At 44.4% G+C, this 27451-nt stretch overlaps 1 protein-coding gene across 3 annotated transcripts in view; it reads left to right on the top strand.

The window, feature by feature from the left end:
• Positions 1-339: 339 nt before the first annotated feature.
• SH3PXD2A (SH3 and PX domains 2A) overlaps positions 340-27451 on the top strand; it is a 62818-nt gene continuing 35706 nt past the window's right edge. For 2 of the 3 annotated variants that reach the window (XM_058810394.1, XM_058810393.1), the window contains exon 1: positions 3878-4321. In XM_058810394.1, the coding sequence (XP_058666377.1) occupies positions 4120-4321 (202 nt within the window). In that variant the 5' untranslated portion in view covers positions 3878-4119. Of the gene's footprint in view, positions 504-3877; positions 4322-27451 lie in introns of those variants that run through there. The other variant, XM_058810395.1, reaches the window with a different exon arrangement.

Raw genomic sequence — 27451 nt, 5'->3', positions numbered from 1 at the left:
CTGCTGCTGCAGCACTTCCATTGACCAGCCCAGTATTAATTCATTTAGTCTTAATCTGTAAACATTTGATTGATAATCATGAAAGAGCGATATAAAAGCTTGTGCACTGGATTAAAAGAGCAGACATGTTTATAGCCCGATAACAACAGAGTAATCTGGCAAAGATCAGGAGTCTCACATTCCCATATCCAGATGATTTTATTTTTGGAGTCCAGTTGGTGGTTTTCATTTTTTGGCTATTGCAAAACCATCATAGGTCGTAGCTGTTGCAACACAGGAGGAGGAGGAGGAGGATGATGTTGGAGCGGACGTTCTGCGCTCTTATTTAGGAGGCTTCACAGTAGTTGCTGGTCTCCGAGTGCAGCAGGAGGAATGATGCTCCCTCCTCGCTGCCTGGTGAGGGGGACAGGGTGCAACTGTTGTCACTTAATAGTGCCAGCTGCGAGGGGCATGGACAAGCTCCAGTGACATTCCTGCTCCGCCCCAGGAAGAGCAGTGCTGAGGTGAGGAGCGGGAGGATTGTAAAGTGGAGCCCTATGGAGAGGAGGAGGGGTATCCTCAAGACTTTAACCGGGAAACGGACTCGAGGCAAAAAGAAATGGAGAGGCAAGCAAACTCTTATTTCAGCCAGCAATCTGTGCTCTGCTCTGGGGAGGGCTTGCAAGTTGGAGCTTAACCAAAACACTAATTCTGCTTTTTTGGAGGGAGAGGAGGGGGGGGCCTCTACCTAGCACATCAATGTTATCCTGTCCTCTGCTCTCCATTTCTCCTGCCTGGGCTGAAGACACTTTTTTAAAAAGTAGGGCTGTTGTGTCAGGGTGGCATTGCAGCTGCATGTGAGCTTGCTGGGGAACTTGTGCCACGCTGCATCCCTGTCCCCTGGCGTGCTCACACTGAGCAGGCTGCTACTCTTCAATGCATGCTGTGTCCTGTGGTACAAATTCGACCTGAACTAATTGGCAGGGATGCGGAAGCGCCCAGGGCAGCGGGTGTAATTGGTGCTGTGCTGCCTGTGGTGTTGCCTGTCTTGTTCTTTTGAATCCCCTTTGGAGAGTCTGACATAGTGTAGCAGCAATGTTGTGGGCATCCTGAGTGTCACTGAGCAGTAATTCATCTAAAGCTTGTGGGGGATGGAAGGCTGAGGAGGGTTAGAGTCCCTTACTCTACTGACTGTGCCTGAAGGGAATGTAGTAACAACCCAAACCAGGCTACCCAGAAAATGGTTAAAGCTTTTGGTTACTGGAAGGAATTATTTCTCTGTCTTTTCCTCCTCCTCTTCTTCCTTTCTTTGCTCTTACTGAAATCCCCATTGTGGAGTACCTAATCTTGGGTGACCATCACTCCAGGAGCCACAGGGACCCCACGCCTCGAAAGGGGGATATCCTCTAGGCATGATCTGCTGCAGCTGTAAATGAACACGTTTGTTTGACCTTGGTTACTTCCTAGAACAAGGAATTTATCACCCTATTTTTTTTTGGTCTTAATAGGAGCCCTGTAGCAGTTATACAAGCGTCTGTTAAAACAATCTCTTAATTGTATGTGTTCCTCCAGCCCCTGTAGTGACAAAGAAATCCTCCTGCAGTGACTACCTTATCCAAGGCAGGGCAGAGAAACCCTGCTGGGTTTCAGATATGAGAATGCAGATATAACCTATCTTGCCAAACTGTTTTAAGTGCTTTTTTTTTTTTTTTTTTTTTTTTTTTTTAAGCAGAGTTGAGAGGTGGATTTGAAGTGCTGATTCTCCGTGTTTCCTGGCAAGGGCATTCCCCACATGCACCACATGAACACTGCTCCTGCCAGCGAGCCAATGCAGTCTTTTGGATTTTTTTTTTCCTTACTCCAGTCCCATGAAAACTGCCTAGTAGGTTGGAGGAAAGAAGGCATTTGAGTTGTTGGTTTAGCTTCCTGCATGTGCCCTGCTCCCCTTGCCACTGTTTGGTCCTTCTTGCCTTTCTACACACTGAATTCTCTGCTGGTGCACGTGCATATACATAAGTCCATGACAGCTTTTGTTTCTGGTTAAAAACCTTGGATTTATCTCTAAGACTAAAACAAAGTAGGGGTTGTAGGTTTTACCAGCCTAAGCAGGTTGAAGGAAGATTATAATGCTGCTGGATTCTGGACTGGAGAAAAGACTGTGTAGGAAACAGTGTGAAACAGGGGAAAGCATCTCATTGAACTTCAGGTAGCCCAACTAGCACTGGTTTAAACCAGAGTGCATGAGTCAGGTTGACTGATCATGAAGAGAAACATCATGCTGATTTGGAATGGATAGCTGTGCTGAAAATTTGTATTATAAATTTCTATGTTGTCAGTTCATGGTCTTCTCCTCCTGTTCCTGCTACTGGCTGGGGTTCAACAAGCTATAGAAAAGCTAAATCTCTTAAACACAAGCTTCTAGAGGAGATGACTCCTCTGTAAAGAAAATTAACTTAGGTAATTTGAGGAGAGGCAGAGGCATGCTTAGGGAGAAAGGAAGCCTTCTAATTTTCTGGGTTTCTTAAACCTGGTCCAAGGGGAGGCATTGTGATAGTGTTTCCTTTCAGGAAACAGTTGTATTAATTGCCTTTTTTCTAGGATTTTCATTTCACAGGATGCTGTTTTAATGGCTGATGCATTCTTTACCTTTTTCTTGGCAGGGATGCTAATTACTTGTCTGTAGAATCACTTTGCATCTCCAGTCCAAACACATATGAACATGCTGAGTTTGGAAACCCAGCATCCTGTGCTTGGTTGTCAGTCCCTTGACTTTTCTGGTGGACAGTTTCAGACCATGCTGCTTCTTTCCCGTCTCTTGTAGCCAATTTGTCATCAGAAATTCAGGAAAACCCAAAGTCTGCTCCTGGCTGTGTCCCTGTTGTGTAAAATGGGACATTCAGCAAGTTGTGTATCTGCTTCTGTCCTCCCTTTTATTTGGCATCTTAATCCAGAGCAACAGGAACTGCCTCTTAACATGTAAAATGTTAATAGTGCCAGTGTCCCAAACTGCTGTAATTGAGAAAACCTGTAAAATAATTTTGCATTAAGGCATGTTGGCTCTTACAAAGTAAAGACCTAAACGGAGAGGTTCTTATGACTTTTCAAGGCGGTTTCTAGGCCGAGCACAGCCGGTCTGTGCCCGGGTTTGGGAGCGCAGGGTCTGTTTGTGCTGCACTGCAGAGCCGAGATGCAGCAGCCCGAGGGCTCCCTCCACATCTGGCACTGCGCTGTGCCTGCCTCGTGGCTCCACCTCGAAATGCATGATTTCGGTTTGGGGGTGAAAAAGTCAGAAATAATACTAATAATAAAAAAAAGAGCAGCGGTGTGGGGGAAGGGAGGGAGGAGAGCGTTATTTTGCACCTTTCGTGGCCCCTGTTGGCGTGAGCGCCTGCTCTCATTCATAAATGGCTGTGACAGCCGAAAGCCCTTGCTCGGGAGAGAAACCAAACAAGTGGGGGCGGCTGCGAGGGCTCCAGAGGGGCGATGGAGAGGGGGAGCCGAGCCCGGTCCCGCCGGGGAATGCGGAACCGCGGGGCTGCCGGGGCAGGGGGCGGCCGTGTGTGAGCACAGATCTGGCGCTATAACTTTTTTTCTTCTGTTTCAAGTAAACACTCTTCCCCGCCCTCCCCTCGCTCCCTCCACCCCACCTCCCTCTCTTTCAGCCCCGCTCATGTGTTTCTATTTAAGGGCTGCAGTGCAGACGAATATGATTGGCATCTACAGCCCCCTCTTGACTTTCAGCTCAAGCCTTTAGAGTGGAGAAGGAGCTGAGCCGCCAAGGGGAGAGCTGTTTCTTCTTTGGGTTTACTGGGGGGATGGCTCAGCTGTGGATTTATACTGCTTCTGCCCAGGATTTTTTTCTCTGAATGGGAGCAAGCATTGTGGAAACCATGTTGGGAAGAGGTTTATTTTCAGAATCCATCATGAAACTGTGCAACTAATTCACTTTTTTGGCTCCTTTTTGTATTTTTTTTTCCTCCCCTTTTTTCTTGTTCTTCTCTCCAATGTCCCTCTGTGCTGCTGGGTTGTGGGCCAGAGGAGGCTGTTTCTATATGGCCAGCCATTTGGGGACATGCTGCGAGCCAGGGTTGTTTGCTGATTCGCTTGGCTCTGGTGACAAGTTGGCCTGTTGTGAATCGGATGGACGGAGGTCGCTCTCAAGGAGCCATGGCTGGAAGCTGGCTTACGGCTTGCTTTTTCCCTTCCCCAGGTGCTGATGCTAGCTCTGAACCCATGATCCTGGAGCAATATGTGGTGGTGTCCAACTATGAGAAGCAGGAGAACTCTGAGATTAGCCTCCAGGCTGGAGAGGTCGTGGATGTCATAGAGAAAAATGAAAGCGGTAAGTTGTATTTGCTGCTTTTCCCTCTTCTGATGGTCTGATTTTTGCATTTGTTCCTCTGCTTTCAGTTTCCTCATCACTACTTGTTAGCTGTACGTTTGCTCCATCTGGTACAGTTACTATGTCTGGCAGAGGATGTTGAAGTTTTTTGTTGTTGATTTGGGCTGGGGGCCAAATGTTGCCTTCTACTGTAAGAATGTTTCATAGGTTTTGTGTGTTAATTAGCCAAGGTATGCTAATGGAAAATGAAGGTGACGGGGAGAAGAATCTGCAGCTAATGAAGCTGATGTATAGTAGGCTGCTATAGCTGCCCTGCTGTCTCTTCAAGTTTCTGTCAGTATTTCCATTAGTAACTCCCCTTGCAGAGGATTTATAGGATGAGTGTTTAAAAATTGCTTGGGATGAAACTTGGCTTGACAGCTTAGCCTGTGGCCCAGAGCTCAGTAGGGAGGGGAGAGAATGTGCGTAGATAAATACGTGGCCATGCACAGTTTCAAAACTTCTTGCAGAAGTGTTAATTGGGGAATTTTGAGGCAAAGAGGCAGAGGCTGTCATGTAAAAGCAAGATGAAATCCCGTTCTGCCATGCGTGGAATAACCAGCTTGCACTTGGAAAATGAGATTTTTGGCAAGCATTTCTATAGATTTCTTTTCTGTACTCGAACAAAGCCTGGTAGCTTTGAGTTGGGCAGAACACATGCAGGAGACTGTGTACGTGTGAGTGGTTGGAGTGGCTTAGCAGCTGGTTTGAATAACTGCCTGTCTTCAGCAGCTCCCCTCCTCCTCTCCAGCACTCCCTGTGTATTACTCCAGAGCTGTTGTCCAGGACTGGTTTCCAGCCCACTCGTGACTTGTGTGTCCTCATCCAGAGGAGCTGCTGACATTTGGATCTGTTCAAGCCAAGGCTCACATTGTGGTGCCTACACATTCAGGGCTCTTGCCGCTGGCAGGCTCTGCAGTGTGCTGGGCACAGCAGAGCCTGGGGACACTGGGCCACTCTGATCCAAGGCTCAGATTCAGCTTTCAGAGCTCTGAGTCAGGTTATCCACAGGGATGACCATGCATTGTATTTTTTTTCTCCTTCTTTTAATGGAGTGGTGATTTCTCTGTTGTATGAGAGCCTCATGCTTGTTTGGCTCAAAGTGATACAGTCATTTGCTGGCTGGTGATTTTGTGTGGAGTCCAAAAGGATTGTGTGTGGCAAGGCACAGGGTAGTGTGGACAGAAATACCCATCTCCTGGGTACTGACTATCACTTGCAGAACTAATGGAAACCAAAGTGCTCATCTGCCCCCTTAACAGCAGTAGTTTTGATTGAAGAGGGAAAAATGTCTTCACTTCTTGAACTGTGTCTGGCCTAGTGGACAAGCATCCTCCCTTCCAAGCCTGTGGCTTCTCATTGTCAGTAGTGGGTGTCCCTGCCATCAGAGCAAGTCTGGTTATATTGTGGCAACTTATATTCCTATTCATGGTATCCTTGTACTGGATAATGGCTTGTGGAGCCAAGGGAATTAATTGGGCTGTTAAATAATACAAGAAGTGTCTGAATTCCAGTCAGAGTTCCTTTGTGTTTTCATTTAGTGTGGCCTCTCTGCCTTGCACAGTTCAGACCACATTGTATTGAACCACATGGTATGCAGAGATAGAAATGGAGAATGTAGGGTTCAAATTAATTAGGTGGTCCTGGAATGGGACTGTTCTCAGGGAACATCCTTGAATTTGGATTATACTTCTTAAAACCATATTCTGATGCTTGGCAACCAGATTCCTTTCGTAAACACAAAAGGAAATTTACGCCTGGAATTCCATGCTGTGATTTTGCTCTTATATATGTACAAAATAAAGATATCTATATCCTTTAAAAAACCCATCAGATAAGCTCATAAGTCACAGATTGGTGATGGAGAGAGCATCACTTGCTTGGATGCCTTTTTTGACAGTTCTTGTAGGGGGCTCATGATTTAGCTATTCCAATAACAGGACTCCAAACTGTCTCTTAATTCTGCCCTAGGTTAGGGATACCACAGGAATGACTTCAATACTGTATCTTGTCTCTTCAGCTACAGGTGAACCTTTGGATGGCATGTAATGAAACTAGCAAAATTTTGTCAAAAGTCAACTCTCAGAACATATGAATTATGGCTTGAATTTGAGTATCCGCTTAGTGTAAGCAAGCCAACCTAGAAGATGTGGTTATGACCTCTAAGAACACGGGGATATAATTTCCAAGAAAATAAGGTTATTGGGCTATGCACATGTTTAATGCTTCATTTGACTGTATTGTTATGTTGACCTTTTAAGTGTTGTGAAGCTCTACCTGTGATGTATAAATGAGGCTCATTCTTCTAATCCATACAAAGGAGATGCAAGGTGACTTGGATGTCACTTGCAGCAGGGACAGTGTCTTCAGTGAAAGGAACGAAGAGTTGCTGGACAGCTTGTTAGCTGACAGCTGAAAAGTGCTCTCAGACTGGACAGTGTGTGTTGGATGTGATGTTGGGCCAATATTTTGAACTTCCGTGTATGTACAGACATGTATATAGCATATCATGTCTGCTTTGGGTGTTTAACTGTACTTTGAGGAGCTGAGATGTGTGAAGACACACAGATGATTGTTTCATTTTAAAACCTTGCCTGAATAGGGTTGCCTGCTGATGCCAAGGACACTTAAATGGTTCTTTTGTTTTCTGGAGCAGAAAAAACTTCAACTTGTCTTTGTTGCATGGCTTTTGTAGGAAAGAAACACCTTCTCTTTTCTGGTCAAATGTCCCTATGTTTTTACACAAGGAACCTCACAATCCGTTTCCAAATGATGGTGCACATCTCTCATCCTGCTGGATATTTTCTTCTGCACACTTCTAGGGCCTGAGCTAGAGTCACCATCTTTTCTGATGTTTGCTTCCAAGTTGTGTGCTTTCCTGAAGAACATAAACTGTGCTTGTTCAGAGCCCAGTGTATAGGGCATAGGTAGAAGAGGGGGAATATCTGGCATTTGATTTATTGAAGTCTTATCTGGTATTTCATGAAGCTTCTTTAGCTTTACCTTAAGTGTGTCATGCTTACTGTATAGTATTGCTCAGTGTTAATTTTCTCTTATAGGAGATGGGCCTTGTCTCATTTGGCTTTCTCTTTCACTGAAAGAGTTGGACAAGTTGTCCTCATTATTGTGCTGTTGGACATTATTTGAAGTTCAAACTTCTGTCCAGTATTATGACTCAGGAGCAAGGTCAGTGTAGTATATGCAGTGAATAACTTCCAAAACCCTTAATCTGATTTGTGAAGCCTTTGGGTCACTATAACCTGGTTGTTGCTGCAATTACTGTGGAAGCAAGCCTTGCTAGACGTAAATAAAGCTGTTGTACTTCAGAACAAGTTATTTAGTAGTGTACCACCTCTCAGACTCCAGCATTTGGTTTTTGCAGCAAACACCTATCTTGGCTCAACAAAAGTTGTCTTTCATACCTTAATTCTGTTTATAAGATCAAAATACCCAATGTGCCTGTTGTATCTGATGAATACTCGTCTCTTTTTTTCCTTAGCTGGGAGGAAAATCTGCCTGTAGAAATGGTTACAAATGCATCAGGAGAAAAAAGGAGGTTTACAGTCTCTACAGATGTTGTCTGGAAAAGAGCTGTAGTTACAGGGCTTGTGTTTCTTGCTAGAAGTGACTGTGATTTGTTTAAAGGCATGGTGTAATCAACCTGCTCTGTCCAACACTATCTAAACATTTCTGAGCTGTTTCAGAAAAACTATGTGAGTAGTTGACGTAAGTCCTGTCTGTCGACTACATAGGCTTCTTTTAAACCTTAACCCAAAAAAGCCTCCTGGAATGACTTAAAAATGTATTTCTGTTGCAGAAAAAATAATCTTGTGACTTTAAAGCAGGAATCTGACAGATTTCTTTAAGGTGAAAGAGGAAGGGCCAGAGCAGCTCCCTCTCTGCCAAGTTTTGCATGGATGTGGCTTGAAATGGTCAAGCTATAAACTGTGTCGGCAGTGTTTGCAATGGAAAACCTGACAGACAGTGAAGTATGAGCACAGTCCCGAGCCCCTCTGCCTCTGCCTCTGCTGCTGTGCCTGCAGGCAGGATGGGAGCTCCTTCCTTGCAGCCCCCAGGAGCCCTGCCTGCGGTGGAGCCGTCGTGGGACGGCGTTCTCAGCTGGGCCGAGGCGGGCTGTAGCCATTTCCTCTGCAATTACATAACTGCAGACCAATTTTCAGTGTTACAGTACATGTAATACGTAAAACAAGGCTATTATGGTTAGTGTAACTTTATCAGGGCCCAAAGGAATCGCTGGGAAGGGAGGCTGCTTTTCTCTCTATCTGGGCTGTGGGTTTGGCGCTGAGGAAGATCTTTGCTCATCTGGGAGTCCTGGCTTAGAGGTCCTGGGACTTGCTGACTGTCCACACAGTGTCAGGAGATGAGTGTGTGCCTGGCAGTGTCCTCTGCTACACCATTAGGTTTCACTGGTGCTGCTCACTGGCTGCAGTCAGGGCCTGGGAGAGGGACACAGAAAGGCCACAACTCTGGGGCCTTGGGGATGCAACTCTCAGTTCCTGGGGATGCACTGGCCTCTGTACTGCAAGCTCCCTGTTCTTAGATTGAGGCCTTTTGGTGTTAGGCTTCTGCCTCTTCATGGGGAGCACAGCACCCTTAATTTGAAGGTGTTGCTTTCCAAGGTTAAGTGGATTTATTTGGTACCAGAAGGAACCATTACTTTCATGGTTAACTGCTGCATCTTGGCTGAAGGCACACCCTTAAAGTGTTCTAAGTAGAAACAGAGGAACAGGGTTTCTTGCAACTCATGGACCAATCTCGCATCTCTATATCCCTTCTGCCATGCCTGTTTTTGCAAGTAGCATTGATTTTTAGTCACCTTTCTTTAGTGTTGGTCAGGCTTTTTTGTTTTAAATGTTGTAAAGATCACTGTTTCTATCTTGCATCTACTTTTTTGCTGGTCTACCTCTTTCTCTAGGTCCTTGTCTTCATGATCCCCCCTCTATACACAGAAGGGACTGTGTGCACTGCTAGAAAATGTCTCTGAGCGTTAGTATTGTCATGTAAAAGCTGGCCAAACCCAGTACTCTTCTGTTTATTCTATCAGATAAGTGGCAGTCCAGCAGCTTTCTAGGTTTCAAATGTGACTGTAGCTCTAGACCAAATTGCAAAAGCAATTTCCGAGTTTGCTTGTGAATTGTCAATAGCTTTGCATCCGCTGGTCAGATGTGCTACCAGACACAGAAATTGCCAACACTGTGCTTTATTTCAGGTGCAATTGGTGTGTGTTGGCTTCCTTTAGAAAGTGAGGGGTTTTTTTCCCTTCATGTAGCATTTCAAGAGAGTGTAATTCACCAGATATGATGCCGGACTTGATTTCTGTTTGTACACCCAGCTTCGCCCTGCTGTTTGTTCTGAGAAATACTTCAGTTCTCTGTGCTTCCACTTCTTCCCAGTGTGTCTGTGTATTTGAATTTGAAGCCTTGTAAGAGACCAAGGTCATGATATAAAAAGTAAATACTCCCTCATACAGGAGCCCCTTCCCTTCTTGGTCAGTCCTTGAGCTGTGCCTGGAATTTGAGAAGAAGCAAACACTTGTGTAGGTTGAACACTTTTCCTCTAGCACTTTGGCTTTATCCCAGAGGACAGGTTTAGGTGAGTGGCCCCCACTAGGTACCTGGGACAGCTTGTCCAGCTGCTTCTGTATGTGCCAGTGTTCATAACTCTCTGACAAGGAGGGCCAAGTTCAAGGAAGGACCACCCCAAGCCCCTGTTTAGAAAACAAAGGTGTGTATCCTTCAGTGTGCATTCTGAATGCAGGGCTGCCTTGCCATGTGTCCTGCCTTCCTGGCACCAGCCCAGCAGCAGAGGTTACTTGATCCACTTATGAATCAGTTCCTGCCCTGCTGCAGTTTCTGTCCAATGTGTGTACTAATGCAGTCAAACACAGGCCATCTGAGGAGGCAGGATGGGTGATTCGGAATTTTTGGCTAGGAGTTACTGGAAAGTTGTTTAATGTCATAAAAAACAGTGTTTGCAGAAGTTCTCTCTCCAAACAGGGACGATACTGGCAAAGCAGAGACGCTTTCCTCCTTCAAATGGTTGCAGCTCTGGGCTGGAGAAGGGCTGCTCTGGGCAGGCAGAGCTTCAGAGCTCTGAGGAAGGATGCTCAGTGGCACTTTCTTGTCTCACTGCAGCAGTGTCTTTGTCTTCAGGCTTTTTGGAGGCACTGATCAAGCCTGGTTGTTCTATTGCTTTGTTCTGCAACAGTATAAGCAAAGCATCCTGTTGGTGCATCTGGTTGCAAAGGATGGGTTTTATTTTCAATTTTAGCTGTCTTGGAAACTGCTGTCTCTGGAAGGAGCCTGGGTGCCTTGTTTTAAAGTAGTCAATGGAAATGGAGTATTGATAGGAGGAACAGGGACATCTGCACTAACCCAGGTTCTGTGCTGGCTCCAAGGGAAGCCTGGAACAAACTTAGAGCAGAGAGGTAAAACTGGATGTGATGATTTGCTCTAGCCAAGTTCTCCTGGAAATTAGCTCCTTTCTGGGAATATAGTGCCTGACCAACCCTGCAAACAGGCACTCCCTCTTCCAGTGGCCTGTTTGCTAAATGTTGAATGGATGGAGATAATTTGCACTCACACCAAAACAGCTGGGTCAGCAGGAGATGAGGAGGAGCCCTCCCTCCTCTGCTCTTGCCCTAGGGAGCCCAAGGGTGGGGTGACACTGTCTAATGACTTTAGCAGATGGAGTGAGCTGGAAGCAGCCCTTGACAGCCTACCCTGAGCTCTCTGGTGATTGTTTTGTAAGCTATTTTCTGAACACCTTTTTTCTTACCTTTTCCTTGTCTGGTTGAATTTTTAATTCTGTGCCTCAATAAGGAGGATGGCAGCTGCTTTCTTTTTCTGGCTGTTTTATTTCAGCAGCCAAAACGTGTTGGTATGGCTGAAGCCCTCTTTTGATTTTCTGCAGTTAAACTTGAACTTACTGTGCCCAGAAAGGAATCATGCCACAACACTTCTGAAGTAGTTACCTCTGAGCTGCAATTCAAGACTGCCCTGTACATGGGTTTGAATAATGAGGGGTTGGGACTGAAGTTCCTGGGCCTGCATATTGCTTGAGCGCCACACCAGCTTGGACTGTTGCTGCATAAAACAAAATTCTTGAATTATGAATGTTTTGTGATATTTATGTTGCTATCTTGTGATGTCTAAATGGCTTCCTCTGCCCCACTTAGTAACTTTCATGGCAATTGACGTTTGATTCTGTTTAAGAGCTTGGCAGGCAGTTCTGTGTTGGAACCACTGCAGGGTTGTTACTACTCTGTTAGTTTTGTAGTGGTCCTCTATCACTGTGGAAAATGAGGTTGTTCTCCACTGCCCCCTCTGAAATACCTATTGTTTTGTGACTGTGCCAAGGGATTAAGGTGGGCTCCTGGTTTTCTGCTGGTGCTATTTGTTCCAGCCCTGTGACAAGGGGAGAGTGTCCCTTTAATTGTGCTGTGACATTTCCATCTTTTCTGGGAAGCTTTTCTGCATTTCAAAGACATCCTTGCTTGGTTTTCCTTTGCCCAGCTTCAAATTGCAGTTGGTATTTGCTCTGCCTCCTTGATGACAAGCTCATTAAGAGCTTTTGAAATATGTCTGTCTGCTAAAACCCTGCCCTTTGCAGTGCCTCCTTTGGCTGGAGCTTTCCTGGGACACCTTCTGGAGCTCTGCTGCTGGGGGAGTTTTGCCTGTTGGGATGGAGTTGTTGACTGTGGCTTGGGTTATCGAGGTTCCTTCATTTGGGAGCAGCTCAATGTCACACTAAAGTGACCTTTAGTGTGTTTATAAAGCCTTGCAAAGTTAACTAGTACTGGTGTTCTCTTGGGTTTGTAGTTGAAGGTTTCAGAGTAGTAAGAAACTAATTACTATTTTCCAAGCAACACTGCCTCATTTCATTCCCCTATGGAGGGAAAAGATGGATTAACAAGTTATAGGGACACAAAAAAATGTCATGGGGTCATGTTTCTCTAAAGCATTCTCCTTTTTAACACGACCCATCAGATCCCTTTTATGTAGTGTTCACTTTTTAAAGAGTTTTAAAGAAACATCTCTCCAGATTAAGCCATAAAACAGCTTCCAATTTGAAACTGTCCCTCTAGAACATATTTTTTTCAAATGTTTTGGGCTGCAATGTGGTTTATATTCATTTTTCTAGTCTTATTCCCATTGTTTGTCTTAATCTTGAGCAACTGGTGTTCTGACAGGGCTAGTTCAATTATGTGAGGGTTTTTCCATTTTGTGGAGACATCTAAAGTCCAACCACTTTGACTTTGGCATTCATTTTTCTTTTCTTTAGCTGATATCATGCCTCTAAGGAACAGCTTTCCCACACCTCTAAATTTCTCACAGCTCAGGAGAAGGGTGATTGCTGTGACTGGGAAGTCACCAGGTATATTAAACATTTATCTCTAGGGCTGGATTTTTTCCATGCTATCTTGTAAGCATTCCACTGAAATAAGCAGATTCCCTTTTCAACTTCTGTCCACCTGGCTTGAGTAGAACAATGTACTATTCATTTAATTGTGGTTAGATCTCCAATCTAGTTGTAGGTTAGAGGATATCATCTACATTTCTCTGATTTCTCAAAAATGGGAATTGGAGGCCAAAGAGAGGAAGGAACTGCCCTGCCTCACAAGTGCCAGCAGAGCAAGCCCATTGCTGGGGCCAAGCCCTCACACAGGCAGCACTGAAAGAGGTTCTGGTTCCCAGGTCAGCATGTGAGGAGATTTTTCTTGTCTTCAAACCACAAAAAGTGTATTTCAAAGGAGAAAAAAAGATATCAATGCCAGCCCTTGCAAAGATTGCTTCTCTTCTGCATCTGTTTTGATTTCTCCAAATCCAAGGCACTGAAACCCCCCCCAGACCTCCTCTAGGAGCAGGAGGGGGAGCAAGCCTGTCTGGGCTTCATATTTGCTAGCTGTGGGCATGAAATGTGTTCCAGGATTTCTGAGACTGCCCTGTTAGTCTGTCTGCTGGGGAGAGGGTGGGATGTGACCACTGAAACCACAGACCTGAAGACTTAGGTGTGCATAAAGGCACTTCAGCTTTGGAAAAACAGGGCATGTTGGTAAGGGTGGAGGAGCAGTGGACACAGGCTTTGCTGCCTTTGAGTTTGCTGTACAACACATCCAGCTACTCCTGAGCAGTAGGATATCTACCAGGCTTCTTAAAACTTCAAATCTGAAATTTCCAGCTGCCTGCAAGTTTCTTCCTCTTTCCCTTCTCATTTAACCCTCCTCTGATGAGACTTCATGCTCAGGCAGAGTTAAACTCCCCATTTCTCCTGCATACCCTGTTTGGAGCCCAGGATGGCAGGCTGGAAAGGAAAAAATTTACATAGAATCCCCTTTTGGAGCCTTTACTCATTACCTACTCTGTTTATGCAGTCACTGCCAGTTTTGGGACCCTGAAACCTGCCCCAAGAAAATCTTTCCAAGGAAAATCTGCTTTTTATATTAGAATGCATAAACTTTCTAATGATTGAGTTTCCTATATCAGCCAAATAGGTCACCAGCTCAGCACTGCTGCAAGAAACTACCTGGGGCCAAGAAGATACAAGTATTATTGCTGAGGCCTTCCAAGGAGTCCCATAGTTACCCTGTGAGCTGCATTCCTTTGGATGTGACTGCTTTAAAAAAAACAACCAACCAAAAATACCTAAAAAATTATTTATTTTTAATTATTTCATGGATTTGTGCTATATCAAAGTTCCTTTTAAGAAAGCAGGTTGATGAAATGTCTTTAAAGAAGTCCCCAAAATACTGAATTTAATGCATAATAACTGATGTTTTCTGCCCTTTGTTCTAGTTAATCAAGACAGTAATTATACACAAAGACTTTGGCTCTTGGAGTGACTTTCAGGCCTGTTTTTCCAAGTAAGAAAAAGACTGATGGTGCATTTTTGTTGTGTCAGATGAGGACAAGATTAATAAAGGATGGAAGAGATTTTTTTTTTCTCCCAAGCTGCACAGCAAATAAGCAGTTCCAATAATACTTTGGCAGGAAAATGGAAGCTTTAATCATTAGCAGACGCATTTCAGTTACGACCAGCAACATAACTCCATGCTTTTGGTTTTCATGTTAAAAAGAGTTCAGTTTTGCCACAAACCAGTTTCTTGTCCATTTTCAGATTTAGCAAAACCTATAGGAGTAATTGCCTTGTTTAGGATTGCCATAATACAGTGAGGTTTAGGGGGTGGCTTGACAAAAGGGCGCATGTTGGCTCTTCCTATCCACTCCCCCGGGCTGGGACATCAGACTTTCTGGCATTGTTGGTGGAGAATTTAATTATTTTTTTGGTAGAAAGATGTTGGCTCGTGGCTGGATTAACCAGAGCAGTTCTAGAAGAGGCAGCAGATGAGATGGGCTCTCTTGGAGCGCTGTTTTACTGGCTGGCTTCTTGTTACTGCATTTGCTGGCAAGTTCGGGTTTTTGTATCTTGTTACAGTGTGACTTCATCTGAAAGTTGCACCTGCAGTGGGACATCACTTTATTTCAAATGAAGCTGGACTGCAGTTGTATTGGCAATGTAGTCGAACTTCATCTTGGTGATAACAGCAAGTATTTCCCAGACCTCACTTGGGTCTGTATCTCCCTTTTTTCCCTAGAGTGTGAATGTGTGCTGGGATGCCCTGATGTGTTGCTTTGAAAAGCTGTTGTGATTCAGCTGCAGAACTGTCTCCAGCTGATCTTTCTCCCATGACATGCATACCCTTTCTGGTCAGCGTGCTGCTGGGATTGTCTGTGATGCAATCCTGTTTCCCAGCCCCTGGAGAGAAAGGGCAGCGCTGAGTGCACCCAGGCTGCAGACTGAGCTTCACTTTGCTCCTTTGTTAACCCACCTGCCATATGTTTGTTAAAGAATCACATACTGGTTTGGTACTTAGAGAAAGTTGCTTTCTCGTGATTAGCAGCAGCCTGACTAGCCAGACCAATGCTGTCAGGCACACATCTGTGCTGATGAGGGTAAGGTGACACCTTCATGATTTGATGTCCAGGCCTTGAGGTGCTGTGCTGGCTCTTAAACTGTGACCATATGTGCAGGTGAAATGTATCCTTCTTAAAGAATGATAGCTCCCAGGGACCAAACCTGGAATGGAGTTGGAATGACGTATTCCATGGGCTGAAACTGAAGTTTTGAAAGCTCTAAACATGATTCCTACTCAAACACAATGGAAGTGATGGGGAGGGTGTTGCATGGTAAATCTCCATGCAGTGGTGACCCTAAGGTTGGAAGAACAGCATCTAACAGTAAACCTGAATCATTGGCTTGAACATTGGTAGGTTCAGAGATGACACTTCATTCTCCCACGTGGACTTTCATGGCTTTTGGATGTTACTGGAGGCCTCCATGCACGAGGAAGAGCAGAGCTGCTTGGAGAGACTCAACCCAATTGTCTTCACTGAGTATTGCTGGAGATTTAGTATGGGTAATGTGAACTTAGCAAGATCCATCACTGACCATTGAAACCCTAGGATTAAACTCAAGAGCAGTTTATTCAGTGTCCTGGAAACCACTCTGAAGAGTCTGCATTTCTGGGTGTCTGCAAGGACAAAACTGCACACACTGATTCATGTTGGGGAAGGTGAATCTTGCTTGTTTGCCTGAGAACAGGATCAAGAGTCTGAGGGACAGTTAATTTCATGTTTTGTTATTAATTCTGACTAAAATTCCTTAGTGTTACTGAGAAGGAAATGCTCTGCAGAGTATGAAGAATTAAAATTACAGGATGGCTGTAGGCTCAGGGTGAGCTTGGAAGTTATTCCCTTGCTTCAAGTAGTCTGTGACCAAGATGTCCTTGAATAAAAGTAGAATGATCAGAAATAGGACGTTATTTTCGTTGCCAGGCAAATGGGATAACTGAGTCCTGTAGAAAATGCCTCTTGCTCCTCCTGAACACAGCAAGCAAAACTGGTTCCTGTACCAGCTACAAGTTAAATTACACACTTGGTCATTCCAGATGACTTTGTATTTTTAGAGCTGACTGTACACTTCCTGGGCTGTTAGCCTGTTGGCTTTAAAATAAGAAGTGAGCTTCTGGGGCTGGCGTGTGAACCTTTCCACTTCACTGAGAGCTGGGAATTTAAGTATCTCTTTCACAGAAGTGTCCAGGTTTGAGAGGCAGCCACATGAAAGGGCGTTGCTTTCCCCATGCCACCCCAGAGACTCCCAGGCTAACAATCCCAAACAGAAACCAGCATCCCACAATAAGGACACTGTCTGCAGAATGTGCATGTGGGATCTCGGGATCTGAATGGTTCTGGGGATGTCTTGCAAGATCCCTGCTGACACTGGTTTAAATTTGGCTCTGGATACCGGGAATTGTTGTGTAGAGACATTTGAGGGAAAATGCTGGTGGTTTCAGAGAAACTTCCATTACAGATGAGATGGAGCCACCCTTTGTAATGCTGTGACAAATGCCAGTGTAGCCACCTCCTTGCATGGTGCACTTGAGTTGTCCAAGAGCCTTTTTTCCACCAATTCTGTGTAGATGTGGCAGAGGCTGAGTGCTTGGGCATGCACTTGCCTTTGGCAAGTGTGTCTTGGAGGCACTGCAGTGACAGGAATTGAAATAGTGACTGGGCCAAACTCACCTGTGCCTCAGCAATGGCTGCAGGCTGCCAGATGAGCTACTCTGGCTTCTGCAGACAAACAGTGCCGGTCCGTGGTACATCAGGAAAACCATCTGCTACAGCTGAAACTTGCCAAACCTACTAATTCTTCTCCATATTCTCAAATCTTATAATCCTTCCTCTATTTCCTCTTTGCCTCTTATTTGGGCAGACTCCTGAATGGACCACTTGAGTGGCCCCAGGTAAATTTGGTGGAAGTTTAAATGTGCATGTGGGGGGGAAGATCTGAAAGGAGGATAACTGTGGGCAGGTGGAGATTAGTGACTTCCTTCCTGGGTATCATTTATTCTGCTGTGTCTCTAGTTCCTTTTCACTGATCTCCTATACCTTCTGTCAAGAACCTAATGTGATTAATGCTTTTTTGTGCAAGCTCAATCCTTCTCTAATTTCTTCTGTCAGGAGCGCATTCTAATCTAGGGAAATGTAACGCAGCGTGTTCCTCAGTTTAAGGAAATCAAAGCACTGTGTTTCTTTGGGACTGAAGTTTTACTTTAGCCTTGACAATGTGATGCTGAGGCATTTTTCTGTAGCTGTAAAGCTGTGCCATCATCAGGTCTTGGTGGATGGACTGGAATTGCACTTAAAAAGTAGAGCTCTGGAGTCAAACCATCCATTGGTGCTTCGTGTTTTTCTTTTGAGTTGGCAGGAAGGAGCCTCAGTTGCTGTAGTGAAGCCTGAACCTAGATTGGTAAAAACACCATCACTTCAGAAAGCAAATTTCACAACTTTAGTCACAACTGTTCAACTGAAGCTGTAATTGAGGTCAGAACTACTTATCTTTGATTTCTGAAGCTGAAAAATCCTCCTTTCTGGGAGAAAGTGACCCAGTAAGGCAAGGTCCCCTGAATGCTCACCAATGGCCAGCTCACACTGGAGATAGACAGCTTTTATTTGTAATGCAACAAATAGCTATAGAACAGCAGAAGACAGTACAGCAAACGACGTAAAGTAACTCAGGAGCTTTTATTTTGGTGCTACATACTCCTTTGGAATGTATCTGTAGCCCCAGCATATCCAATTGGTAACAAGCCCTTTGCATGTTTTTGGAGAGTAGAGAGAGAAAATCTGTTATGAGCAAGCCACTGTTTTCTTCCTTTTGAGATTTTAATGTGGGATAAAAAAAGAAAGATATATGAATGATTCATCCCACAGGCTGTAGTGTTAATCCCATGAAGTTTATGTGAGCAGTGTGTGGCCAGCATCCTTGAAAGTGGTCCAGGTGCATTAGCTGTGGGAGGTGCTGTGTGGCCTGAAATGCAAAGGATAGTTTAAATCAACTTCTCTCTTTCCTGATGTCTGCTACTCAGATGTATCCTTCTGTCATGCCGTCTTCTCTGTTCCTTAATTTTTCCTTCTTGTGCTCTCTGCTGTCTGTGTTGACTTTTAGTATGGAGGAGGAAAATGAGTTGCATTGCTGGTCATGTTTTCCATCCACCTTTCTCTGCTCTTTTGCTGCTTTCCATTCAGGAATGCCAGCACTGAGACAGTGATTAAGTGATTGACTGGACTTTTTACAGTTTTGCCAGTAAGTTGGTCTGGATATCAGCTTTGTTCAAGTCAATAAGTGCTCCATGATCATTCTAGTTCTTGTAACTGGGTGCCCAGCTGGGGATGATATTCGTGTGCACCTCTCCATCTCTCAGGATGGACCATATCAGGGTTTTGTTTAGTTGGGTGTTCATACAGCTTCATAACCTTCCCTGAAATGACTGAGCCATGCCTCCTGTCCCATGCACAGGACAGAACATGGCATGGGCACGCCCGTGGTGGCCCAGGCCGTGCAGTTCACAACCAGCAGGCAGGCAGCTGGGCCCAGCTCTGTTTGGGAGCTCACAGAACTCATCAGTAGCAGGAGGCCCTGGGGCGCGTGGGAGGCTGAGCGCTGTTACGCAGCTATCCTGGTTTGTTTGGATTCTCTGCTGTCCAGGGCTGGGAACTTGGAAGTGGATGCTGGCAGAAGCGAAGCCTTCTCACAAGACTCTTGCTCTGTGCTTGGAGAAGTGAAGTCACATTGTGAAGTCTAAATCCGTAGTGGAATTTGATGATGTTGGTTTAAAGGGTCCAAAAACCATGGCGGAAGTAGGTTTTAAAAATAAAAATGTAAGGTGTTGACTAGTCAAGGACTGTGGAGATACTAGTGGAGTCTCTTCAGCAGGTGCTTTCAATTTCTGTTTGGATTTTTGGCTGTCCTCTTCTGTTTCAAAGCAATAGTGTTTTGCTGGTGGAATTTTGCCTAGAAGTGTTCAGAAATTACCATTTGAAGGCTGGTAGAATGGATTTCAGAGGCAGAGGACTTTACAGCGTGACCAGGCAGGGGCTGAAGAGCTGGCAGCAGTGTAGCCTTGCTGTTTCTGCTCAAGACCAGTTTCTGATTAGGTGGCAGCCACTCTGGAAAATCCAAGTACAGTTCCTTATGAAAATGAGGAGCAGGCTTGGGATGAGGTTGGGAGCAGAATACCCAGCCTCCCTTCAAAAACCTGCATTTTTCACTCTCAGCTTGTCATGAAGTTGCTGTTTCCCAAAACTGTATATCTTCTGTGCTGCAGAAGGTCCTTGGTGGGCAGCATTGGTATGAAATGATCAGTGTTTGCTCCAGTTTATTCTGTGTTGCATTTTGTAGTACATTCTGCTGATGATTCTCACTCTTTTATTAGCTTTCTATAGTATTCAAAGGAATAAACTGTAAATGTCATATGGCTCCTGAACTACACTCAAACAGCTACACATGGGTTCAAGATGAGAAATTACGTTTCCAATCCAGACTTTCCCAAAATAGGAATGTGGGTTGTGCTCTGTCTAGCATTTTGTTTTGAATAGGAGACTTTTGGTTAATGTCAGTCTTGGAGGAGAGGAAAACTGTCAGATGTCACAAGATCCCAACTGCTCTTTGTAGAGTGACTGCAGCCAAAGACACTGGAGTGTTGGGTTTCTGCTGAATTTGAGTGACTTCTTAATCATGTGGTGGCAGCATCAAGGTTTCCTGGCCAAAAAAAAAGGATAGTAAGCAAAACTGATGTGTCCTCATAGTAATTTACGAAAACAAATAACATTTCCTAAGGTAGATGCAGCATCTGCAAAGTTTACTTGTGGCTGTCCTTCAGCTTTCAACCTCCAACTCCTACTGAAACCAGTGACTTTTCACTGTTATTTTGGGGGTGCAACCATCTTCTTCCCCATCAGTTTCTTCTCCCTTCCACTTTTTTGCAGGGTTTCTGCTATTTTAGCCCATAGTGATCCATGTTGAATATAATAATGGATTTGATGCCTTTCTGTGGAATATGACAATTTCTTTGTGGCCTCAGTCCCCAAGGCCGACTGAACAGCCTGCTGGCTGTTTGGGTAGGGGCAGTACATGTACACACACAGAGGCTGGGGCTCTCTGTAGTGAAGTAGCCCCTTCTCCCTGAAGCTGAATGATCTGGAGTGTGTTCCCTCAAGGACAGCTCACTGTGAAGTGGCTTCTTTTACTGTGACACATATCCAAGCCACTGTGGAAGATCCAGGCATTTCTACTGCTGGCTTTGGCATGCCAAGAGTGAAATATTTTGAGCTCAGAAGGTTTGTCTTTATCCTTCTCCTCTTCAAAGATTGCATAATTAAAAAAAAAAAAAAACCAAACAAAAAAACCCAAACCAACAAAACAACCTAAAACTAAACCTGTGAATGCAGATAGGTATTATTGCTGGTTTCTTTACTGTAACTGGGATATGTGGTATTCTGAAAAGAAAATAGTCTTTCTCCCCCACCCATTCTGTATGATACCTCTCTATCCCTTAAAAAACCTGAATGTTTGGCATAATGGCTTCTGGCTGAAATTTCCCTTGTAGGACAAGCTGGGCTCAAGCTATTCTTGCACAATACCCTGTTCAAAATTCTCCAGAAAAGTGGAGTAGCTGTGTGCTAGCAGGGCTCCCCACAGCTGCAGCTCCAGCCCTGAGGAGCAGATGGGCAGCTGGATGGTGTGCTGGCAGCAGGCTCTGCTCAGGCTGCAGCCTCCTGTCTTCAGCCTTGCAGGGGCTGTGGTTATGCTCTTGGACTGCACAGCCAAAGAAAAATTAAGATCCTGATGGAAAACTTCTTGGAAGACTGAAACTACTCCTGCACATCTGTCCTCCCTTGGAAAAGGTATTACATGCTGAAGTTATGAAATGTTGTTGGAGGGTGAAGTGCTCTCTGTTTGCCAAAGATCCAGGAGTGTCTAAAGTGACTGTACTTGGGACAGCAGGCTCAGGGAGCCAAGTACCATCTTCTCCAGCTGTGCAGAGAACACAGGAGCAGGACTTTGCCAAAGACAGTAAGTTGATACCTACTGGCCAGGAGTTGATATCGCTGGCCAACCTCATCTAATTTCATATTAATGTGAAAAACAAAGATTTATTCAGATCCAGTGTGCCTGGTCTCACAGAATGAAGTGGCACATCTAATTTAGTATACAGCTCTCTGTAGTCCAAGTTTCTGTGCACTTCCAATTAATTTATTATTGTAGGTGGTATGTACCCGTTTGGAATCCCCCTCTGTTCATATTTAAAATTTGATTGTATTGTTAAAGCACTGAGAACGTCAAGGCTTTTGGGGGGGATTTTTGTACTGACTAGCCTAGCTTTGATGTACTTGCCAAACATCTGTGTGCTTTCTATATATTTTCTCTTGCCTTCAGAAAAAGGATGGCTGCGTTTATTTGTGGATGAAATACTTTGCTAGGAATGGCTGTAAATCTGAAAAGTTGAAAATTGTCAAGTGAGCTTATAGACAATAGTAACAGAGAATAAAGAATTAAACCTGGTATGCAGTCTGGAAAAACTAAAATTCTTCAGAATCTTTTTTTTTTTTTTCCTCCTGCTGGCATGGGGAGGTATAAAAATTGAAAATCCAGCAAAGGTCCTGATTTGGAAACTTGAAACCATTGCAAAGTGTGAACATTCTGGCAAGAGTAGCACAGGGAGGACTGGAAGGTGCTGGAGTCAGGCTGTGCTGCTTGGACAAGAGCTCCCTGCTGGTAGAGATGTCTGTGTTCCTCTTAAATCTTCTGATGCCCCATCAAATTACTTCTGATTTACATGAGCAGTGATGTAACTTTTATTACTAATGGTAAACTGAACATTCATGGTATACAGTTGAAAGTTTTTACTGCTAAATCCATGAAAAAGCTATGGTGTATAAACTCAAAGGCCTGTTACATTTCATTTGGGTTTGGCCATTAAACTCTGACCCAGTGTTAATTTTCCTGCCTTCTTCATGGGCCAGTATAAAGTGACTAAAAACATTCTGATATTTCAGGAAATGGATAATAAGGGAACTCCATATTGTATATCTTTTTATTTTCTTATTGGATGACATCATCACTATAATAACAATTTATAATATTTCTGTTCCCTTAAAAAAAAACCCCAACAACACATTTTAAAAGAAATTGAAAACCACCAAAAGATCCCCCTTGAGAAATGGGCTGTTTGCAGCCCTGTGCCTCTAGAGAACCAACCCCTCTGGAGAGTTACTGTGTCTGGAGTGGCAACAGCTTGATTCCAGATGCCCAACTGACTGAAGTATTGCACTTTGAGGTGGGAACTGGACTTGCACATAAAGTTTTATCTGTTAATCTGAGTAGACTTCTCAGGACACTGTGATCAAGGACTGTGTTTGCTTGCGGCTGGCTTTCTGTAAATCCAGCCTCTTACTGAGCATTTCGTTGTGATTCAGAGAAAGGATGCTTTTGGCATGTTTCCTACACTGGGATTCAGACAATCTGGGTGAGAATATCAATGGTTCAGGGCTGTTTCACAAGTCTCATTCCCAGGGATGTCCATCTGCCATCCTGGGGAGCTGCTGGAAGTGCTGCATCAGTGCTCCAGAGATGAGCCTCATTGGTGCCTGCAGCGGTGCTCAGAGAGCATCAGCTCAGCCAAGGAATGTGCCCTTGACATGGCCAGGGTGCCCCAGATGTGTTTCATGTATTGGTACAAAGAAGAGCTGTCTAATCTGCTCTGAGGCTCTCCAGCCACGCGTGTGTTTGGCTTGGCCACCGCCGTTCCTGCTCTCAGAGCCTGAGTGTGTGTTGGCAGCAGGGAATCGTCATCGCAGAGTAATTTCAGGCACAGAGGAGTCAAACCAAAGTTCATTTTGTTCCTTTTCTTCAAACTTAACAGCTTGCCTGAGCGAGCAGGGGCTGCATCAGCCGCTTTTCTTTTTAATCAATACCTCATCTCTTTTGCAAGTCCTTTGCAATATCTGAATGAAATGCCATGCTCCGGAGACCTCTGGCTAAAGACAGGCATCTCATTTGCTTTGATTGATCTCATTTTAAATGCTACAGCTACAGACACAGAAACAATGATCTGAAGTCACATTTTGCTCACACTTCTGCATGGTTGTTTGTTTTTTTTAAATAAATATAGGAAAATCATTGGTCTGCCCTAATGATGCTTCTCAGAAGCTAAAGGCCAGAAATATTCTGAAGACCAGACATTGAATCTCCTTTGAGTTTTCATTTTCCTTCAGCTTATGTGTGGCCAAGCAAGTAGATGCATATCTTAGCATTGAGGTGGTATGTGCTGGTTGGTGACCAACAAATCTAACCACTTCTGTAACAGAGAGTTAAATTTTAATGTTAGGACAATGTAAAGCTTGACTTCCAAATTTTGTTAAAACAGTTCCTGTTATTGTTTGGCATCTGGATTAACCTGATTATTAGCAGGGCAGTTGGAAGGCTGCAGGTGTTGGTACTGGGCAACCCCACTCACTGACTTGGATTAGCAATCAATGACAAATGGCTCAGCCAGAGAAAGCAGGATCTCCATGAAAAGGGCTTGTGAGCAGGAGAGCTGTGCTATAACTTAACATGGGAGGGAGGAACATCAGGAGGATGTGGAACCTTCATGTGGTGTCAGTTGCTAGCCAGAATATTGACAAAGAAATTCATGTGTTGTGTTAGGAATCTGTGCATAAGTGGAAGTGATGATTGTCCTTCCCAAAAATGTGTGGCCTTGGCCTTCTGCAAGCTGCATGGCACAATGTATTGCTGAGCTGCACTCCGAGAATTTCAGGGGTGTGTGTCAAACAGCCCATGCAAACAAGGGAGGGGGTAGACATCCCTGAAATGCAATGGGAAAACCTCTTCCCCAGTAGGGATTTAAGGGCTACAAGAGTCTGCCCTTTGCTTCTCCCCAGGTTGGGTTCTTTCCACTCTGTAGTCCTTGCCCACATGTGTGAGGAGGGAAGCATGCCAAGGAAACTTCAATTCATTAGTCATCCTAAAGTGTGCAAGAAACCTCCTTGGTGTTGCTGGAGGTACAGTGTTGCATGTACTTTGTTAGCATTGTAGTGAGCTCCAGCTGCCTTTCCAAATGCACTCATAATCACTAAAGGGGATGTTTTGGAATAAACTTTCAGACCATACAAGCTTTTGTGAAAGCATAGCATTCCAACAGTGTAATTAGTATGTCAGCTAACAGACCTATCCAAAGACTTATTTGCTATCCGGGCTGTTTTACAATGCAAGAGCCATGCTTCTGTGATCTGTTTGTTTTTTATGGCAGTGCCTAAGGGCCAGCTGAGATCAGGGTCCTGTTGTGCTAGACATTTAGGCCCCGTCTCCAGAGAATGGAAGTCTACATGGGGAACAGACAAAGGAAATGCTGTTCAGATCTGGGGGATGGAGGAGGGGAAGGGAAGTAACTAAGACTTGGAAACTGGGGAGGGAAAAACTCCTCCCACGTAAAGAACTGGTCTGGTTCTCAGCTCTCTTGTGGAGAGCTCCCCAAAGCTGGGCCAGCTCCCCAGCTGCAGGACCATCCTCTTTCTCAGTTTGCAGTGAATGTGCAGCCTCTGTGCTCCATCACTGACCTTTCCTAAAGCAAGAAGGGGAAATCAATGTGCTTTGAGAGAAGGGGAAAGAAAATTTTTTTAAAATCCTCAAAAGGACCCCTAAAAAAGCCATCAGTCTGCCAAGAGTGAGATCCTGAAAAGTGCAAGATTGCAAAATGCCTGAAATGAAGGTTTTCTGTTGAAGATTTTCAGAGCAATTGGGGAATAGCAGGAGGTACATCAAAGTTTAGCGCTTGCAGCAGGCTCCGGCCAGGTGTAGTTACAGGCAGTCCAGCATTTCCTCTTTTGGTAGCCTTGTGCTGGGGAGAGGGAAGGGTTTAATCTAGCATTCACTCACAGGGTAAGCTTAAGTGACTCCCTGTTGAAAAGATAAACACTGTGCCTCTATATCATCTGTCTAGCAGGTTTAGGTAATCCCTTACTGTGCTGCTTATTTTGTTTAAATGGTGCTGTATTGTGTAATGCATGTGTGTTTGTAATGAAGGGTCTGCAAATCTCAGCTTTTTGCCCAAGGACAGCATTACTCTTGCCCTTGTTTCATGGTTGATTTATTCCTAATGGAAAGGAATAAGCCTCACAATGATCTATTTGTCTTTTCTCAGATCCGTGAAATGTATGGAGATTGACAGCTCTTCTGTATCTCACGTCATTAATTTGCCTTGCTAACCTTTATTTAGCATCAAAAGATCAACTTCCCTGATTGTTGCCAGCAAATCTGTGCTTAGCGCCTGCTCTGGCTTTGTTTAAGCTTCAGGAGACAGAAAGGAGAGTCAGAAAATGAAAATATTTATGTACTGGGACTTTGACTTATTGTGCACTTAACTGTACCTTCCTGGAGGCAGACCAGCATCTGAAGCTGCCACAGCGTGGCCTTTTTCCATCAGGAGGGTGTTAATAGAAACATTGCTGTTGATGTTGTAGTGCAAGACTAACTCAGTGAGGTGTTTCTGGTTTCTTGGGACAGTGATTCTCTGCTCTGAGTCTAGCCTGCCTTTCCAGTCTGTAAGGAGCAACCAAAGCCTCAAGGTCAGTCTTTAAAGTCAAGATCCAAGGTGAGACAACCAAGGAAGCTACAGGAAATTATGTGCTTTCTGCCATGTGGTGAAAAAAAATCCTGCAAAGGAGCTTGAGCCAACTCTGTACCCTTTGTATCCAGAGGCTAAGCCAGAATGAGTAGAAATTAATGCTTAGTCACTTGGCTGTATGGAGAGTATTTTCTGCAATATAGGAGTGTTTTTGAGCTGGGGGGAAGCTGCCTTACCTGAACTTTTTGCCTCAGTAACTTTGCTATATTTACCTTCTTTTCTTATGCACTGCTGATGCACCTTTTTGTTGGAGCTGATGGACACAGTTATTCCTGGTTGTGTTTTTAAAGTCTGCATGGATGATCTCAGTTCCCCCTTCCTTAAAGATCAATACCTCTTTCTGTTTCACCTGCACAGAATCTACTCATTGTCTGGGACTTCACGATGAATGAAGATAAAAGGCAAATCTTTTTCTCCTTTTTCCATTTTTTCCAGTTTTCCATAATCTGCTCCAAATGGGACTAGTTCAGCTTCGCACTGAACAAAATATAGTAACAAATCTGAGTTTCTAAATATTAGAGAACCCTTCAGAACACAATGCGTTGGGTTTGTAATCTCTTCTGGGGCGTGTCAGTGATACTCCTGCCCATGTATGTCCCTGCTGAGCACAATGTAGGTTATGAATTGGCAGCGCACTAACGCCCTGGCTGCTCTTGTTGCCAGCTATTCATCACTCTGGTGCTCATTTCCGAAGCTGTCATTTCCTGCAGCCGTGTGCAGGCAGCTCTTTGAGGCTCAGCTCCCGGGGTCACTGCAGAAACCGTGAATGGAGCTCAGGAGGAAGGCAATGAGCAGTATCAGAGAGAAAGCAGAGTGCTGGACGTGGCTTACATCAGTGTTTGTGATAACACAGCATCTGGGCTACCATCTTGTCAGATCTAGCTAATAAATAGAGCTGGACAGAAGCTGTATTTGGACAGCAGAGCTTCTAGGAACAGCCAGGACGTGGAAATGGTCATTTGTGAGATGGTTATCTGAGTGCTGCACAGCAAACCGAGGTGTCTCCGCTCCTTTAGCAGGAGTGTTGTGGTTCAGAAGGATCCCACAAAAGCTATTTGTAAAAGCCAGCACTTTTAATCTGGTGACTCAGCTGGGCTTCAGATTGAACTAATATTACTGTTTGATTGCTTTATCCTCAGATTTCTGCTGGATATTCCATAGCCTTTGTTCATTGCTTCAAGCTCTTGTGTAGCATTGCTCTGTTCTGTCCTGACATAACCAAAGCTTGCCTCAGAGGCAGCAAATGTGTTTTTAAATTAAATAAGGAATTCCTGTATGATCTTGACTCTAGCACCTGCAGTGCTGTTTTGTACTCTGCTAGGTTTTCTTCTTAGTTCTCAGACTCTTTATTCTGATTCTGTGTGATTATGAGGAATTCCCAGTAATGTCCCAACTGACACCACACTCTCTACAGACTTCAGAATAAGAAATTTAAACAAGAGCAACTTTTGTCACTCTGTATGGGAAGTAAATATTGGCCATTCTTTGCTGCCTATGAAGGCCATTTCCTATCAGCTGGGGTTAGGGGTCTGTAACTTTTTAAA

This window comes from Ammospiza caudacuta, chromosome 9, assembly GCF_027887145.1.
Source record: "Ammospiza caudacuta isolate bAmmCau1 chromosome 9, bAmmCau1.pri, whole genome shotgun sequence".
In the NCBI taxonomy this organism is placed as follows: domain Eukaryota; kingdom Metazoa; phylum Chordata; class Aves; order Passeriformes; family Passerellidae; genus Ammospiza; species Ammospiza caudacuta.
The sequence above is the reverse complement of the archived record's forward strand: the minus strand, read 5'-3'. Positions and strand labels throughout refer to the sequence as shown.